Here is a 17,872-nt window from a genome sequence, read left to right as displayed (position 1 = left end):
ATACATGTATGCTACTTGGTGTTGTGGGGGGGATCCCTGGGAAAGACAACAGGGGGAAATTGAGGAAATCAGAATAAACTATGGGCTTTGTAATACTGAATCAGCATTGGTTCGTGAATTGTAACAAGTGTAGCACTCTGATGTAAGAATGGGGGAAACTGGGTACAGGGGAGTTCTCCATACTATGGTTTCAATTTTTCTGTAAAGCTAAAACTGTTCTTAAAGCAGTTATACAAACAGCTGTATAAACTGCTCTAAAAACAGTTTGTGGGGGCAAAAAAACTAAAGTGATTACTTTCGTTGTTTTAACTTTTCACTCCTCTGTTTATTTAGCTGGTTACTTAGCTCCCTAATGACCTTTTTGTTTTTTTATAACCATAGGGGAGTTTGCCTGCTGGAGATGCCATGTAGGAGAGACCACTTAGGAAAGGGGTTCTGATTAAGTTGTGGTTGTGCAAGTGTTGGTTCTTTTTATTCTTGTTCTAAAAAAGAACAGTCGATCTGGCATCTTTCAGTTGTGCCCTGTTGTCTGCCTCTCTAGGAAACATTTTCTCACACACACACACGCAATTCAAGTGTGCTTTCTGGGTTCCGACCTAGTTTGCCACAATACGTGCCAGGGCTTCAAAAAGGTCACAATCGTCAGAAAATACGGTACCAGTCATGGTGCCTTCCTCGGGAAAATGGTGAAGAAAACGGACACCAGCCAGCGCTCCAAGCATCTTCTGTGGCAAAACCAAGATGGAGAGACCCGCCAGGGGACCGGGCCCCGTGGTTCCTGCGTGAAAACGGCCGTGGTGGTGCCTGGACCGACATCACACGTCTGCCCCGCGGCCAAGTCCGCCCTCGGGGACGCCCCATTGGAAACACTGCGGCCCGTAACACGTGGGCTAGTTGGGGTAACATTACCCCTCCGCTCCGTGGGAAGGAGATGCTCTGACATGTGCTGCATTATCTTGCTTCTCAAAAAACGACTCGGACATTTAAAACCTTCTCATTTTCACTGGGAAAAATGAAACCGCTTAAACGTTCTTTCCAATTCACACGAAAACCACGGCAGAGCTCCCCAGCTCTGTCCTCCAGCGCGAAACCAGCCCCCCGCCCGTGCCCCCCAACTCCGTCGCTGCCGCCTGCTGGAGGGGCCCGAGGCTGCAGGGCGCGGGAACAGGGTCGAGAAGGGGACCGCGGCGGCTCCCCGAGTTCCAGGACAGACACCCCACCCGGCGCCAGGCCTGCGCCATCCGGGCGGCTCCCCAGGCCGCATGGGCAGGAGCGGGCGAGGCGGCCGGGGCACCCGGGCGAATGACCGCGGGGGCACCTCGGCGCCAAGCACAGTGCGCGGTCTACCGCCACGGCGCGGCGGACCAAGTGAGGGCACAGCCGGGCACCTCAAGCCTTTTGCGTCCCTGCTCTCCCGCAACCAGAGGGGGCCACGGGGTCTCCTTTGCCACCGCAGCCTGCCGGGCTCAGGCGGGTCCACAGGCCCTGGCGCCGCGGCCTGGCCTCTCCCCGCGCGTCACCCACGCGGCGCACCGGGGGCTGGCCCACGCCCCAGGCCCTCCCCCCCCCCACCGCCAGCGAAGCAGTGAGGCCGCCGCGCAGCAGGAGACAGGCCGCCTTTGGGGGGGGGGGGCAGGGGAAGTTCCCAGACCGGGAACAGGACAGTCACGCTCACCGGGCCGCCGCCGGGGTCGCCGCTCTGCTCGCGTAGCCGTCCCGTCGGGCCGCTGCTCCTGGGGGCCCTTGGGCGTCAGGTCGGCCCGCACCTGTTCAGGGGGCGCTGGCGCTCTCCCCCTTTACTCAGTGGAGTGGGGCGCCGCCGGGGCAGGTCAGGAGCCGGGCGCTGGCAAAGCGGCGCCGGCGGCGGGGCGACAGCGTCCCCCCCAGTCCACTGGCCACTGGGCTTCCCAGGCCCCTGCGCGCTGCTCCCGCGCCCCACGGGCGCCTCTTATACCCGGGAGGGCCCAGGTGTGCGCGTCTGTAAACAGCACAGGTGGGTCTAACCGGAGCGAGACTGCAGGTCACGCTCCACATTTCAGCGCGTGGCTTCTCTTCGCTGAGAGCTGAGAGTGGCCAGGGCCCCTCATGACACCTCCCAGGCCACTTTTTTCCACTTGGGTCGCTTACCAGATGGATTCTCTCCTTATTTCCCCATTCGAAGACAGAGATTTGTTTGCCCGGAGCGTTCCACCAGCCTTGTAGTGTCCTCGGGTCCTTTATTCCTGCTTTCTCCTGGGATTCCCAAGAAAAGGAATGGATCCTTTGCCTCCTACCGTGCCCTGTCAGGGAAGGCCTTCTGGCGCTAGGTCCCCTCCCAGGCTGCAGGCCAGCCTTCCCACCAATGCCAGTGGGTGGTCTAGTCAGGCTGGAGGGGGCATTCCAGGAACCCATGAAAAAATATCTGACCTGGCCTGGGGGAGGGCTGTGGAAGTAGAAGTATAGAAAATGCATCCTTAATTCAAAATCAAAAAGCGGGGCCTCCCTGGTGGTGCAAAGGGTTAAGTACAGCAAGATGAAGCTATCAGCAGCTTCTGCAGCAAGAGTTCAATCCCCAGCAGGTCAGGGAGCAACCTACATGGTGCAGCCCACCTCTCCTGTCTCGCCCTCTGCTCCTCTCAGCAGTGTACTTCAGTAGATCTGCCTATTCTGCTCCCCACTCTGTCTCTGGTGAATCCTCTCACCCCCAACACCTCTGGCTTGTACCCCAGTTCTTGTATGCATAAATAAATCTTTTTTTAAAAAAAGCTAGTCGTTGACTGTGTCAGATGCAGTGTTACGCCCTAGTCACTGAAACTACACAATTGTGTCTCCTTTTTTAATCAACTAAAAGGAAAACCCTGTGGTTTCTCTCCCAACTTGCCTTTAATTTAGGGGGAAGAACAAGTATGGGATGGGGCTACTTTTAAAAGTTCTGGTTGCCAGATTCAGGCGCAGACCAGAGCAGTGGTAGGGCTGACACAATTTCACAGGGCCTGCAGAGCCCCTGGCGCAGGGTGGGGTGAAGCAGGGGGAAGGAAAGGGGTTTCTCTACTATCCCCAGATTCCCAGGTCAGCTGGGCCATATCACCCTTTTCTTGCTTTAAGAACACCTGTTATTTTGTCCCAGTCCTTTCCTTGGAAAACAGAACCCACTCCCTCCTTTTAGCAACTGCTCCTCCTTCCCCTCCAAAGCAGAAAGCAGGGCAAGGTTGCAGTGTGACAGACGCCATGACTGTCCAAATGCCCCTGACTCAGGATAGTAAATGTTTGTTGTCTGAAGTCATTAAGTAAGTCCTGGGGTAAATTTTAGCTGTGCATAGTCACTTTCACTTTATTCTGTTCTTTAGAAGCCGATCATTATGTCCAGCCCACCCTCAAGAGGACACTTAGGCTCCACACAGCTAACATGTACCTGCTTGTAGGGTAAGGAAAAATGTCAGGCTTTTCTGCCCTCCCACCATCAGGATAGATGATGGATCCTTGCGGTCCTGAATGCATGCCTGATGGCGGGCACCTGGAGTAGGGTGTGGGCATAGGTAGGTGGGATTCACCTGGGCTGAGACTGGGCTTTTAAAGGGCGGCGTCACGGAGACGCCAGCAGAAGCCGAGAAGCAGAGAACGAACAGAAGCCGAGAATGCTGGAGAGCCCAGATAGAGTGAAGACTTGCTGGGGGGCTGGGAGACCTGCCAGCCGCCCGGCCCTCCTGCACCCCTGCCTGCCGTGTACCTGGTAATCCCAATAAAAGACCTGCAAAAAACCACTGAGGACTCTGACTCCTCCTTTACCTGGCCTGCTGGATCAGAAAACCTGCACTGTGTCATTCCTGACCCCTACACTGCTCTACGACTTCTCCGTTCTCTCCAACCTTCTGGGACTTGTCTTAGGTGATTCTTCACTACGCCACCTAAATGCTGTCCTTTGGGGTGTCTGGATCTTTTAGAGATGACTTAGACTCTCAAGCGTTCTGTTTTATACCATCTCCTCAGTTATAGTCCATGTAAAAAGCAGTTCTGCCCTGGCAGGACACCAATTTCTTCCCCAGACTGGAGAGTATTTTTAAACCAAAAAATGGGGGCAGAGTATATGAATAATTAAAACTACTGCTCCAAAATCCTGAGGCCCAAGGTTGTTGTACCCACACATGCTTATATATCAGGGAAGCAGGAGGGCCCTTGGAACCGATAGTGACCTTTGATTTCCTAGAGGCAACTCCAGGAAAGACAAAGGAAGAGTTAGGGAAGGAGTGAATGGTCAACCTTCATAGTCATGGTGACTGGAGTGTCGAGAACTGAGAGCAGCAATGGACATGAACTCTCAGAAAGCTGTGCATCGAGACAGTGGGGGTGCAAAGGCAGGAGCCACGCTGCAAGGGGCAGGTGAACCAATTTAGGGTCCTCATTTGGTGAGCACACACTGATATGGGCAGGAAAGAATATGGGGACAATAATAGAATTTCTGGAAACACTGGCAAACTAGCCACTGAAAATGGAGAGGGACGGGAAGGCTCCGTGACCAGAGCCCTATCCTTCTGCAGACTCAGATACCATGACCACCACTGCGACTCCAGACAGCAGCTTGTGACACCAACACTGCCGCCACCCAGAACTCCAGATACGGCAGTTATGGCCACCAGAATGGAAGGGCACTGTTCCTGCTTCTTGGTGTCACTTGCTCCCAATTCAAAGTCCAGGACAGACCCATCTGATCAGTTGACTACACCATCTGCCTGAGCTGAGAGCCAAGAAGGCAAACTTTTCAGCTTCTGTTGTGGGGGTAGGGCTCCACCTTCCACCCAACTGCAAAGGGTGAGGGATTTTCAAACAGGAAGAAGACTCTTGAGCCGGCAGACCAGATGTCAGAGGTCATATTGGGGATTAAGTAATGGAAGGTCCAAGACCATTTTTGTAAGAAGTTTGGGGGGAAGAAAGAAAGAGTAGTGAATTAAGGGAACAGCAAAACAAAATATTTTTTTTCTTTTTGGTGAGATTAAGGGACCTGTGTAGTTTTATTGAGGATAAACAAGAAAGTCCCTTGAGGGGGCCTCCCTGGTGGTGCAGGGGTTAAACTCTCAGTGCTATTAAGCTATCGCCAGCCACCACAGCATGAGTTAGATCCCTGGCCAGGGAGACAACACACATGGCACAGCAGACCTCTCCTGTCTCGCCTGCTGCTCCCCTCAGAAGTGGATTTCAGTGAATCTGCCTGTTCTTCTTCCCACTTTGTCTCTGGTGAATCCTCTCACCCCTGTACCTCTGGCCTACACCCCAGTTCTTGTACGCATAAAGAAATCTTTAAAAAAATAAACAAATCTTTAAAAAAAGTCTCTTGACCAGTCAAATGTAGCTGACACTCCACTCTGCCTCTTTAGTAGGACAGAACTGTCCAAAAATGTGACCACTTTGGACAAAAGGACATGGCTTCTGAAATAAAGTAACTTCGAGAAGCGTTACCAATGATCTAAAAAACTTCAGTTGTCTGTTGTCTTTAATTAACATCTAAATAGATAACATTCTTCTATAATTATAATATGGAAATATCTATGAACAAAATAGATACATTTTTGGCAAATTTCTAGGAAAGAATGGTGTCAGTCAAGTTCATCCAAGTTTTTAAGCAGCAGCCTCTTCGCAGCCAGGGTGTGGTCAGTGTTTGGGAACAGAGGTAAATATCCGTAGTCCGTGCATCCCTTTGATTTCTTCTTTTAGTGCCTAAGTAAGTAAAAGAGCATTATTGTTTATTTTGTATTTGATACTGACTATTCTAAGCCTCTATGAGAGTATTTTTATAGAGTTCTCTATGAGACTTCACACATGCATTGTTTAAGCAGTTTTTCCCTTTTTGAAAACAATTTTTATTTTTTGAATCAGTATGTAACAAGGATAAAAAAATCCAAAGATAGAAAACGAAATGTGGGCCTCCCTGGTGGCACAAGGGGTTCAGACGTAACCTATGAAGCTGTCCGCAGCCTCTGCAGCATGAGTTCGATCCCCGGCCAGCCAGGGAGCAACCCACATGGCGCGCAGCAGACCTCTCCTGTCGCATCCACTGCTCCCCTCAGCAGTGTACTTCGGTCAATCTGCCTGTTCTGTTTCCCACTCTGTCTCTGGTGGATCCTCTCACCCCCCACACCTCTGGCCTGTACCCCAGTTCTTGTATGCATAAATAAATCTTGGAAAAAAAAAAAAACAACAAGAAAACGGAATGTGGTGAAGTCTCCCTCCCAGCCCTAGTCCTCCACCCCCCAAGTTCTACCTCCTACCCCAAAAAGAGAATTGTTAGTTTCTGTATATCTCTGCAAGGATTTGAAAATGCACACTAATTGAAAATTCAAACAAATATGATTATGTATTCCACTCACTACCTTTTAGAAACACAAATGGTAGCATTTCAAACACACTGTCCTACACTTTGCTTTTCCCCCTAACGACCAGAGATCTTTCCCTGTCAGAGAGAGCAACCTCATTCTTATGTGCATCAGCACAGTATTCCATCACAGGGATCATTCATAACATTTCAGTCTGTCAATTATTGAGGAACTTTTAATCTGTTTCTTGTTTTTTTGCTATTTTAAGTAATGAATAGCTGTTTTTTTTGAAACCACACTAATTAGCACAAATTCCTCAACTGTAATTTTGGGTAATCAGGAAATAAAGTTGCCATTGAGATTAGCATAAGGCTACAAATGATGTCAGGCCCTAAGTGTGAATAAGCCACCACAGTCAAAATCAGCATTAGCACCTGTAGTGCCAGGAGAGAAGACACAGGACCCAGGGGAGGCTTGGACCACTCAAGTTTATAATCAGTACAGAGGAGGAGACAAAGTCCTTTTATATGAGGCCCAAAACTGATCATTGGGGACAGACATTTTTTCCTCGGTTTGTCCAGCAATCTCTTGTCTCGTGAGGATCAGTTCTTTTTCACTTGTGTACTACTGTGGGACTACCTACCAGTAGGCTGGTACTGTGGTAGCTCTGTCCAGTGGCCCAGCCTGACTGGCCCAGGGAGGCACATGACCCAAAAGAGGCCAATGAGAACCTCCCCTGAGATTTTTCAGTGTGGAACCTTATTTGTGGGTTATTATACTGCAATAATGTCAGTTAGGGTACTGGGGGCCACATTCCCCACTCAAAAAAGAAAGCCATTTCCAGGAGGAGAAAATGAAGCTAACATACAGAGAGAAATCAAAAACTCTAGAGAAAGTAAGAGAAAATATGCAAGAGAGTAAGCAGAATGAATTGTTTTAGGACCCTGAATCTAAATATGCCAGAAACCAGATAATTTCATCACATAAGACAATTAATTTTCTGTTTGCTTATGTAATTTAACTTGGTCTCAAATTATGAGTCCTAACACACGTTGCAGGTTAACAAAGTTAGGAGAATTTTTTTTTAAAGATTTATTTATTTATTATTTATACAAGCACTGGGTACAGTCAGAAGCGCGGGAGGGTGAGAGAATTCACCAGAGCCAGAGCGGGGAGCAGAATAGGCAGACTGACGAAGTACACTGCTGAGGGGAGCAGCGGGTGCAGGAGAGGTCTGCGCGCCATGTGGGACCCTCACCCGGCTGGGGAACGAACCGGCGCCGGTGCTGCAGAGGCTGCGGACAGCTTTGCAACCCAGCGCTCAACTGCTGCGCCACTGGGGAGGACCTGAATTTTTAAGGACAATCTAATCCTTTCCCCTTCTTTGAGAAAAAAGAAACCTTCTCATCCCTTGTCCAATGTCAGTAAACAGTGAATAACAGTGAAGACCTGAACCCAGTGTCCTGAAGTCCTGGCCTCGCCTGGTTTCACTCAACTTCCTGTTTAGCCTGATTGTACTACAACAGCAGTTCAGCTGCTGTTGTTTGGGGTCAATAAGCCCATCCCCAAATTCATAGATAAGTTCTTCAAATCTGTAGATGAGTGTGGATCTGCTATTATCAGTGTGGTGTTGCCTGACACAACAGATGAGTAAAAATGGCCCCTGAAAAAGCTTCATGTCATCACTTAGAATGACAATTCCTTGAACCAAGGGCTCCCTGCTTTCTGTTGGCAGAGAGCTCCCATACGCTGTCCCATGTCTGTTTGGGCCACAACCAGCCTCCCTGCCCTAAAGCCTCTGTGGCTACACCTTCCCATGCAATGCCTCGGACAGAGTACCCTTCTGGACCTTGACCCCTCACACCCTGGGCACTTAACCTTCCCATGCCTCCTCCTGGTTCTCTGTAGGTCTCCAACACAGTCTCTCACAGATATACAGGCCTTAGAGATCCCCTAAGGCAGAAAACTGAGGTCCAGATAGGGAAGTGACTTGGCTAAAATCCCAGTTTATAAGATGTAGCTTGGATGAGCATTTTTCAGCACCTGCCATGCCCATATCATTCAGATGGACATGGGGAACACAAATGAAAAAAACATGGGAAAATGATGAAAAAAGAAAAGGAAAGTAATGCACACAAGTGTACACCAGAAGTAGATTGAGCACAGAAAGTGACGGGCTGCCGGGCCAGGTGCCAGAGCCAGGGTGTAGGGTAAGGAAAAGGTATCAGGCTTTTCTGCCCTCCTGCCATTAGGATAGATGAGGGAACCCAGTGGTCCTGAATGCATGCCTGATGGCGGGCACCTGAAGTGGGTACACCTGGGCTGAGAGACTGGATTTTTAAGGGCGGCGTCACGGGGATGCCAGCAGCAGCAGCAGCCGAGAGAGAAGCAGAGAACACGGAAAGCCCAGATAGAGTGAAGACTTGCTGGGGCTGGGATGCCTGCCAGCCTCCCGGCCCCCTAGTACCCCTGCCTGCTGTGTACCTGGTAAACCCCCCATTAAAGCCTGCAAAAAGCCACTGAGGAGTCCAGGACTCTGACTCCTCCTTTACCCGGTCTGCTGGATCAGAAAACCCGCACCTGACCCTACACAGGGCATCTGGTCCAGGAGCACAAGATGAGGAAAGATCCTACCACAAGCCACCGTGAAAACCCTGACCGAGTCAGGTACATTCAGGGGAGACTGAGGCAGGCCACACAGAGGGTAGGTATCCCAGACTAGGCAGGTGGGCTAGATTCCATGGGCAACCAGGGTGCCCACTGCAGGGCTCTGTGCAGGAGAGATGTGGGCAAAGGCACCCTCAGAGGAGGGTGAGAGGCGACAGGCAGGAAAGAGGCCAAAGAAGGGAAAAGGGAAACCACCATTTACCAAGCGCCTACCACATGCTGGCACGAAGCTCAGCACAGGTGGTGACTATCTTGTGTGATCTCTGCCAACAAGAAAAGTGAGGCTCAGATCCCTCTGTGAAGCAGAATGCCAAAATGGAAGCAGTTCTGTCTAACACATAGAGAACTGGATGCTCTCTCTCCTCCCTATGTCCCTCCTTTAGGACAGGAGCAGGATGCATGGGGGCTCCTGGGAGAGGAGGAAAACGCCTCATCCTGGCCTCGCCCAAAGCAAATGGCTGGACTATTTCTGAGGAGAAGGCTGCTGCCCCATGGGAGCCGGAGAGGAGGAATATTGTGCAACCATCCCAGATGGGATGGCTCATTGTTGATTCGGGCAGGCGAAAAGAGAATTTCGGCGCCTTCAGTATCTCTAACATGCTTTTAATGCTGAATAAGGGGACTGGACGGGCCAGCAGGCATGAGGCAGCAACTGAGCCCCCTAGCCCCCATGAATCTCCCCTTTGAGCCCTCGCTTCTTTCTCCTGTGCTCTCCATGATCACTGCACGGGTGTCCGTAATCATAGACGCATATGCCCCGTGCTCACACTTCTAAGTACTTTTTGCAAAAACACATTATCACGTGTAGGTGGTGAAGCCTGGGCGGACAGCAAGGTCACAGGTGGCAGCCATAGTGGCTAGCGGTGGGAAGGCGCAAAAGAGCCTGAGTAATTCCATTTCCCCTACAAGAAGCCACAACCAGCAATGTCCCAGAGGAACCAGGAGTTTACTCCTGAGGATGGAACTGGTATGACCTGTGACAATAGGGGTGCCCCATCCCTGGGGAATGAGGCAGGAACTGTCTGATGAGGAGTTGGGGCCGAGGAGGTGGATTCAGCACCAGATGGGACCTATACAGGAGCCTTTGAGACTGAGGCTCAATCCTACGGTAACTAGGCAAGACCAGTGAGGAAGGCTTCACCCAGGCCTAGGCTCACCAGGCCCCCCACCCACAGACTGGCATGCAGTGCATCTGGACAGGCACACCCCCCCACTCTCTCACGTGGTTCCTCAAGAAACCATATACTCAGTAACCAGGGAACTGAGACCAGAACCCAGGAGCAGAGTTAGGTCACCTCTGCCTCCTCCTACCTGGGTACTGCCAGCCTTGGCTGCCAGCACTGCTGAAAGATAGGCAACCAACTTTCGGTCTGCCTCAGACCCCTGCAGGCCAACAGACTTGCTTTTAAATGCCATTTCACACTGCTCCTCCCACATGACTCTAAAGTCACCGTCAGCAGATGCGATCATCTGAAAATGCCCACAAAGCACATCAGATGCAGTCAGAGCCTGACAGCTTGCTGTTGCCAGCAAGGGCCTCTGCTCAAGTCGAAGTTCAAGCTCTGGGAATGCCCTTCTTTCACTGGCAATGCCCACTTAGGCTGGCTGTGGCACTGCATCCCCTACTCTGTGACAAGCTACGTTCAGGGGGCAAAGTGGTAACTAGGTTAAAAATAGAGCAGTCACCCCTTATCCACTGGGGATATGTCTCAAGACCCCCCCCCCCCCCGGGACACCTGAGACCATAGAGAGCACAAAGCAAAGCCTTAGATAAACTTTTTCCTATACACACAGACCTATGGTAAAGTTTAACTTATAAACTAGGCACAGCAAGAGAGAGCAATCATAACTAATAATGAAATAAAACAACTGTAACAACGTACTCTGATAAAAGTGATGCGAATGTGCTTTCTTTCTCTCAAAATATCTTAGTCACAATATTTGTGGGCCACAAGTTGACTGCAGGTAACTGCAACAGCACAAGCTGAAACAGCATAAGGAGGGACTGCTGACTCCAGTGCAAGGAAATGAACTGTCTGAAATGGAAAGCCTTTCAATCACTGAACACTGCTCTGTGAGCCCAAACCCACGCCAGCACTCTTTATTGTCTGCAAACCAACCAATGCTGATCAAACTCCTATCTGTGCCAGGTCCTATGCGAGTTGTGGGACAAAGCAGTGAGTAAAGCAGACTCAGGGCCAGCCTGCACAGAGTGGCTGTCCTGGGGAAACAGCAGGCAAGTGAGGGATTTCTCCTGCTGGGACAGTGCTTGGGAAGTCCACGTTCAGGAGAAGCTCAGAGGAAACTGTGAGCCCAAGATAAATCAGGTGACATACCCCCAAACCTACGGATCTGCTGCCTCCCCCTGGATATGGCAGTCTCTGCCCAGTGTTGCAGATGAGAGTGATGGCGGATGACAATGAATAAGGCTTACTACGTGCAGGACACTGTCCTCAGTGCTCTACGTGCACTTTATCACAAATCCTGGGAGGCAAGTATTATCACTCTCCTCATCTTATAGATGAGAAAATCGAAGCACAGGAAGATTTGATAAGTAGCTCAACGTTGCACAACTAGAAAGCAGCAGGGCCAAGATTTGAAATGTGGGCAATTCAACTCTAGAACCTGCATCTACAACCACTCGTAACCACGGCTTCAGGCCAGGGGATGCACTCAAACTAACAGCACCCCTGGGGGTTGGCTTATACTGGGAAGCACTCAGTTTTGGGGACAATATCCAAAGAACCCCCAGCTGGGAATGATCTGGACTAGTTAGGGCTTTCCTGGCTTGTCTTCCATCTTGGCGCTAATTCCTGAGATCAGGTGAGCCCAGAAGTGTTTCTGGGGGAGTCAGGTGGTTCCTGTTCCATCACAGACTGCCAGGTGAGACCACATCCAAATGAAGAGCTAGGCTCCATGAAGAACCAAAGATGAATCCGAAAGGGAGCCAGTCCACAAAGGGCCGACAGGACCAGGGGGCAGATGGATGGCACGTCAGTATCCAGTACACGAGGCAGAAAATGCTGGAGTCAGAGGGTGGAAAGCATTCCTTCCCTGCCAGGCAGGCCGGGGAGCAGCATTTGAGCTGAATGCAGGATGGATGGGGGCAGTGCCGGGAGGTGGTCTCACATGGGTGGAGGTCCCACTTGGATAAGGGTCCAGATGCATGGAGACCAATACACAGGGGATGGGTGGAAGGTATGAGTGGAGAAGCCCTCAGATAGCAGAACACCTGAACTTGATGCCACAGAGAGACTCTAAAGATCAGAGCTGTGCTTTACAAAAGTTAAGCTAGTTCACAAAAGTTAAACTAGGGCAAGACCTAGTTAGACTAGTCTAACACCAAGCTGAAGGGGACAGCTTATATACACAGACTCAAGCAAGGGTCAAGGCAAGTATAAATTCCAAGTAAAACAAGCACGGATAATGAATAAGCCTTTATCTGGCTAAATCTGACATTCTGGACCCCTAACGTTCTGTCGCTGGACCAGGGCAGCAGGAGCAATCGTCAACCTCAATGTACTCTCTATAAGACAGTCCTAAAGAAAGACCAAAAAAAATCTTCAAAATCTACAAAAACATCTTGTAGTACTCCTACATTAATAAATACTATTGTGTGTAGTGATAAAAATAAACACTGAGGGCCTCCCCTGGTGGCGCAGCGGTTGAGCGCTGGGCTGCGAAGCTGCCCGCAGCCTCTGCAGCGCCGGTTCGATCCCCGGCCACTGGCGAGGGTCCCACATGGCGTGCAGACCTCTCCTGCCGCCCACTGCTCCCCTCAGCAGTGTATTTCATCAGTCTGCCTGTTCTGTTCCCCGCTCTGGCTCTGGTGAATTCTCTCACCCTCCCACACTTCTTCTAGGGAGTACCCAGTGCTTGTATAAATAAATAAATAAATCTTAAAAAAAAAAAAAAAAACATTGCTAGCATTATACCAGGACATCAAAATAACAATGGGATGGATGGCTTGTTTTCCATTTTGAATGAGAGTTCCTATTTCCTACAATCTGATTCCAGAGAGCTCTATTTTTCTCAGGTTCTGAGTCTTGTTCATGTGGCTGTGGTTTTGCTTCACTCTTTCCCAAGACTGCCAGTAAAATACCAGCCCTGCTCGGCAGGCTTTCAGAAGCTGGCCAGTGACATAGAAGTGTTGTGCCTCTACTGACCTGGTTTACCATCTGGTGCTGCTGGACAGTTCTCTTCTCCTTAAATTCTTCTGACTCGATTTGGATTTCATACATCGCCCCACAGCCTCCTGAAATACACACGATTTGAAAGTGTTCGTGTATTCCGTTATGGCAGCCACAGCCCCCATATGTCCCTTAAGCACTGCACAACCCTATAAAGGTCTGGGTGCTGGGAGCAAAAGGATGGTTGCTCTGACTGTCAGTTACAATCTGACCACATGCGCCTCCTGGCAGCCTGCCTTAATCCAGTGTGTTCTTCCTTTTACAAGATGGCTGCACTACCCAGGATTATGACTTGTGGGGAAGATAAGGCGTGAAACGTGGAAAACACAGGAAATGTAGGTTTTCCTAGTATTTCCTTTTACTTGACCAACAAATGCATGGGATGGGAGTGAGGGGACTGATTTTTTTGTGTTCACCTTACAAAGGACCAGCAACCAGCATTGTATAAAGTGCAACAACGTACTAAAATTTGACTTGAAAATTGTGTGTAACACTATCTAAAAGAAAAGAAGGGGACAAGGAAGTGTGAGAGAGACAGGGACACAGCATTACAATAAAAGTACAGGTGCAAAGCCATGGGCTGCTTGGAGCTCTCTCCACACTTGCTGCTTGAGTGTTCTGTCCTGTGTTGCTCAGGGAGGTCTGCTTTCTGGAGAAGCTCTCCTGGCAGAGCTAGTGGCAGGCCCTTCCAGGCCTGCCCATGCTTGTTACCGCTTGACTAGAGAGCTGGTGCTAATGGCTGATGGAAGCATGGTACGCAAGCATGGAACAACGTGGGCAAGAAAGAATATGGCTTCTGGGCCATTGTATGTGAAATGCAAGGTCCCCATAGGTTTCGTTTTGCTTCTCCCATGTGCTTTAGGAGTCCAAACCTGGATTAAATCAAGGATCAAGGCCCCAATTCCCTTTCTGTATTCCATCCAGGGAAGGGAAGACTCATGCTGGAAGTCAAGCTCCAGTTCTGTCCTACCTGGGCCTGGGCAGGTACAGGACTAGTGACAGCAAGGTCTTAGCACTGCCTGAGACCCTGCAGGTGCTCACCAACCCACCATCCCATGGCTCTTTAGATGGATTAATGCTACAGTTCAGGGAAAAATTACTTTCTAACCATTCTCCTAACCCTTGTAAATATTATGTTCTCAGAGAAGCCTCATGGCAATACTGAGTGGCACACTGCATCTGGGTGGAGGGAAAAGCAGGTCAACGCTTATCTCAATTGCCACCTGGACTAAACTGTCCCTACGTGGGTTTGGATAGAGGCCCTATCTCCCCCATCCCGTGGTGCACTAGCTGATTCCCCAGTCTGCTTCTAACACACAGCTCATCTGAATTTTCAAGGTGCCAGTGGCCATGGGAGCAAGACAGGGCCTGTCGGCCTGTCCTAGGTCCTGGTTCTGGCTTCAATTCTGCTGCCTCCCTCTCCATGAGAACCCGCATAGGTTCTGTGGCCTCTCTGGGCTCGTCTCCTCACAGCCATTTTGCTGCCTCCTCCCTAGGAGAAGGTTGGCCTCTCTGGCGTCACTGAAAGTGAGGCAGTTTCTTTATTCAAAAGAATAAAGTCCTCATGGGGTTTGCTCCATCTCTGAAGCTCTAGGGTATCAGGAGAATGTGGGAAAATTAGAGTAAGGCCCAGCTCATAGTCAAATTAAAGACTGTCAACCTGAGTCTCGGGATGACTAAAAGCAACCTCATCCAAGCAGTCCCAGCTGGTGAACATGAGTCCTCCCAGCTGGCTCTTGTTCCCAGTTTCCCTTCCTTGTTTCTATATCCCCCCACCTCCACCCTATCCAGTAGGAGAGGCTGAGTCCATCTGCTCCAAGGCCACACATTGAGAAACCACTGATGGCAGTTCCTTACACCAAGTCCCCTGCCCTCTGCCCCCACCCAGGGGTAGAAGGTCTACCAAAGTCTGTGGGAAAGATGAGAGAAAACCTTACCTGAAATATCAGTTACTTTGATAGCAGTAGCTTGAGGAAACTTTTCTTTAAGAACTTGGGTCACTCTGAGCTCCCCCTCAGTCTGTGAGGCAAACATCCGCTGAACACAGTGGAGAAAAGGAAGCTGCCACAGAACAAAGAGGAGTCATACAGAGCCTGATGACACTGTCCCCAGGCCGAACTGGGCTACTGCCCATGCCCTACCTGCTCTTGCCCTGAAGGCCTGACTCCAGGCACTTACCATGAGTGACTAGTCAGAGGGGCAGTATGGTGTCAGATGTCCATTTTATCTCTCCAGGATGCAGAATAAGCTTTTTTTTTTGGGCGGGGGGGGGGGGGGGAAGGCTGGGGGGACAGTTATAAATAATTTATTTTGACTGTAGAGACACAAGGCTCACACCTAAATTTGGTAGATGTTTAACATCCATGATACTGCTGAGGGAGAGGCACTATCATTACGAGTTTTATAGGTGAAGACACTAGGACACTACATAATATGCCCAAGCTTGCATCTGGTAGTAAGATGCAGAGTCGGGAGAGCCAGGCAGCCTGCCTCAGATGTGCCCTGGTAGGCCAGCATGCCACTGACCAGTCACTTATGGGGCCAAATTCTACCCACCCTTTACACTTGATAAACATTACACACTATCTCCACTGGTATATGACCGTGTAACCTACTGCTCAGTAAGCCAGCTACCTGTTGCCATATGCTCTGGGGAGAGGAAGCAGAATTCTGTTAAATAACCTGAAGGAGGAACATTTTTACATCACTTGCCATTGGCAATATTCCCTCCAACCCAACAGCTCTCTTAAGGAGCCAGTGCTGATGGGAATGTGTCTCACACCTTAGTGGTAAAGAGCAGAAAACTAGGTCATTAGCCCCTTGGCTGGATTGAGCACATTCTGAAAAAGAAGACTGAAAATAAGAGCCCAACAGTCCTTGGGTGTCAGGTTAAGGTTTTTGGACTTTGTTAGTTAAGGTAACTTTGTTACCTCTTGGTGCCACCTGCATGAAATAGTGCCCTCTGATGCTAGTCAGGAAAGATGCCCAGATAAGAGGCATTACAAAGGAAGTAGCACCAGGTATTGGTCCCCAACTGGAAGATGGTGGGTGGGAGAATATCAGGGCTGCTATTTAGTGCTGGTGCCAAAGTTTCCACCCTTTTACTCCTTAGTCCTGCCAATCCTCAGGTCTTTCCTGAGGGCCCAGGCAGGGTCCTGGGTTATAGACTCTAAGGGCACCTGTTCTAAAATAACCTGTGCAGTAGCTCTTTCACCAGCTGGTCTTAAAGGCCAAGCTGAGTCTGTCCTGCTACTTGTCACCTTCCAGAGCTGAGGCCAGGTCAGCCCTCAGGACTTTGGGAATGGGAGGAAGAACTACACCAATCACGACATGCCTACTGTGCACCTGCCAAAGAAGTCTTGATTCTGGTAGGTAGTTAAAATGCAGGAAAAGAGAAAGATTTGGAGTTAGAATGAGTGTTGTGTAGAGGTGCAGAAACTTGATGCTGTGGACCTGGGTAACATCACTGGAGTGAGAGATGGAGCCTCTTCTGAGAACAGAGCAGCAAAGGCAGAGGGTGACCAAGTGGGAGGCATCGTGGCAACATTAAGGGGTGGGGATGGTTAGCTTGCAGATTCCCTACATTTCTTTCATCTTAGCAGATCTGTGGGCAGGGGGCTTTAATGAAGCAATCTACCGATAAAATCTCCAGATTCCTACTCTCCGCGATGAAATTCACCAGTGGGGGTGACTCAAAACCAACAGGGGAGAAAGAAGAACATGGCAGGAAGGTGAAAGAAGTGGATGAAGTGAGGAAAGGATAAAATGTGAAAGAAGAGGAAACTGGGGGAGCGTGCCGCGGGTGCCCTCTGCTGGAGTTCTGCTCCAGAGGTGTGGAATTTAGGGACGGTCAAGGTCACAGCGGCCAGGAGAGCCCAGACCCCGCGACAGTCCCCGACACCCGCGTCCTGACTCTGGGCGATGACTCCAAGTCTTCGGCGCGGCCAGTCAGCATTGCCGGTCCCAGACCCGCAGTGTGATGGCTGCTCATGCGTCACTTCCCGAGCCCCCAACCTTCACCCTGCGCCGGGGCGCCCTCAGAGCGCGACCCGCCCTGAAAGTCGGTAGCCGGGGCCCACGGAACGTCTGACTGACTGACTGACTGACTGACTGAATGAATGAATGAATGAAAAAAAGGAAGGGAGGTCCCTGGGCCCCGCGCTGCGCCCCCGGGATTCGGTCCTGGAGTCCCAGCGGCTCCCGCCCGGGGAAGAGCAGCCCGGCCCACGCCCGCGCTCACCCCGCGGCTCCCGCGGAAAAGGCGCGCCGCCGCGGCCGGGCTCCACGCCGCCATGCCCGGCAAACGCGGCGCGCCGCCCGAGGTCGCTGCGCCGCCCGACAGGCGCGGAGCCTGGGAAACCCGAGCCGCCACCTTGGGCGCGGCCGCCCCCTGCCGCCCGGAGGCCGCGGGTCGCCCCGCCCGGCCCCGCCCCTGCCCTCGCCCCCGCCATGCGCACCCGCCACCTGGATCTGCTAAATGGACCTTCACTCGCCGCCTCGAAACGACTCTGGGGTTCTCCGCCCTCCACCCACCTTCCCGTGCCCTAGGTGGAACCCCGCCTCCACTCCCCGCCGCCCGCAAGCCAGCTTCTAAACTGTGGGGTTTGCATTTCTCCCTCCAGTAAAGGGGAGCCGCAGAAGGATTTTAAGCAGGAGAGTCGCTTTCAGATTTGAGTTTTAGAAAGATCACCCTGGCTCCCGTGAGGAGGGACTGTAGTGGGGCTGATATTG

The 17,872-nt window shown here is 51.0% G+C and overlaps 1 protein-coding gene across 1 annotated transcript; it reads right to left on the bottom strand.

Annotated features, from left to right (window-relative positions):
- Positions 1-5,622: 5,622 nt before the first annotated feature.
- BOLA3 (bolA family member 3) lies at positions 5,623-17,444 on the bottom strand (the record flags this gene model as incomplete). Its single annotated transcript, XM_084234443.1, has 4 exons — positions 17,382-17,444; positions 15,079-15,202; positions 13,118-13,206; positions 5,623-5,688 (listed from the first exon to the last, which is right to left on the bottom strand). Exons 1-4 carry the CDS (start codon positions 17,433-17,435, stop codon positions 5,623-5,625), a joined length of 333 nt encoding a protein of 110 aa, XP_084090569.1. The 5' UTR covers positions 17,436-17,444.
- Positions 17,445-17,872: the final 428 nt, after the last annotated feature.

The sequence above is a fragment of the Talpa europaea genome (assembly GCF_964194135.1).
Source record: "Talpa europaea genome assembly, chromosome: 6".
NCBI lineage: Eukaryota > Metazoa > Chordata > Mammalia > Eulipotyphla > Talpidae > Talpa > Talpa europaea.
Note: the sequence above shows the minus strand (reverse complement) of the source record. Positions and strands in the feature narration are given on the sequence as shown.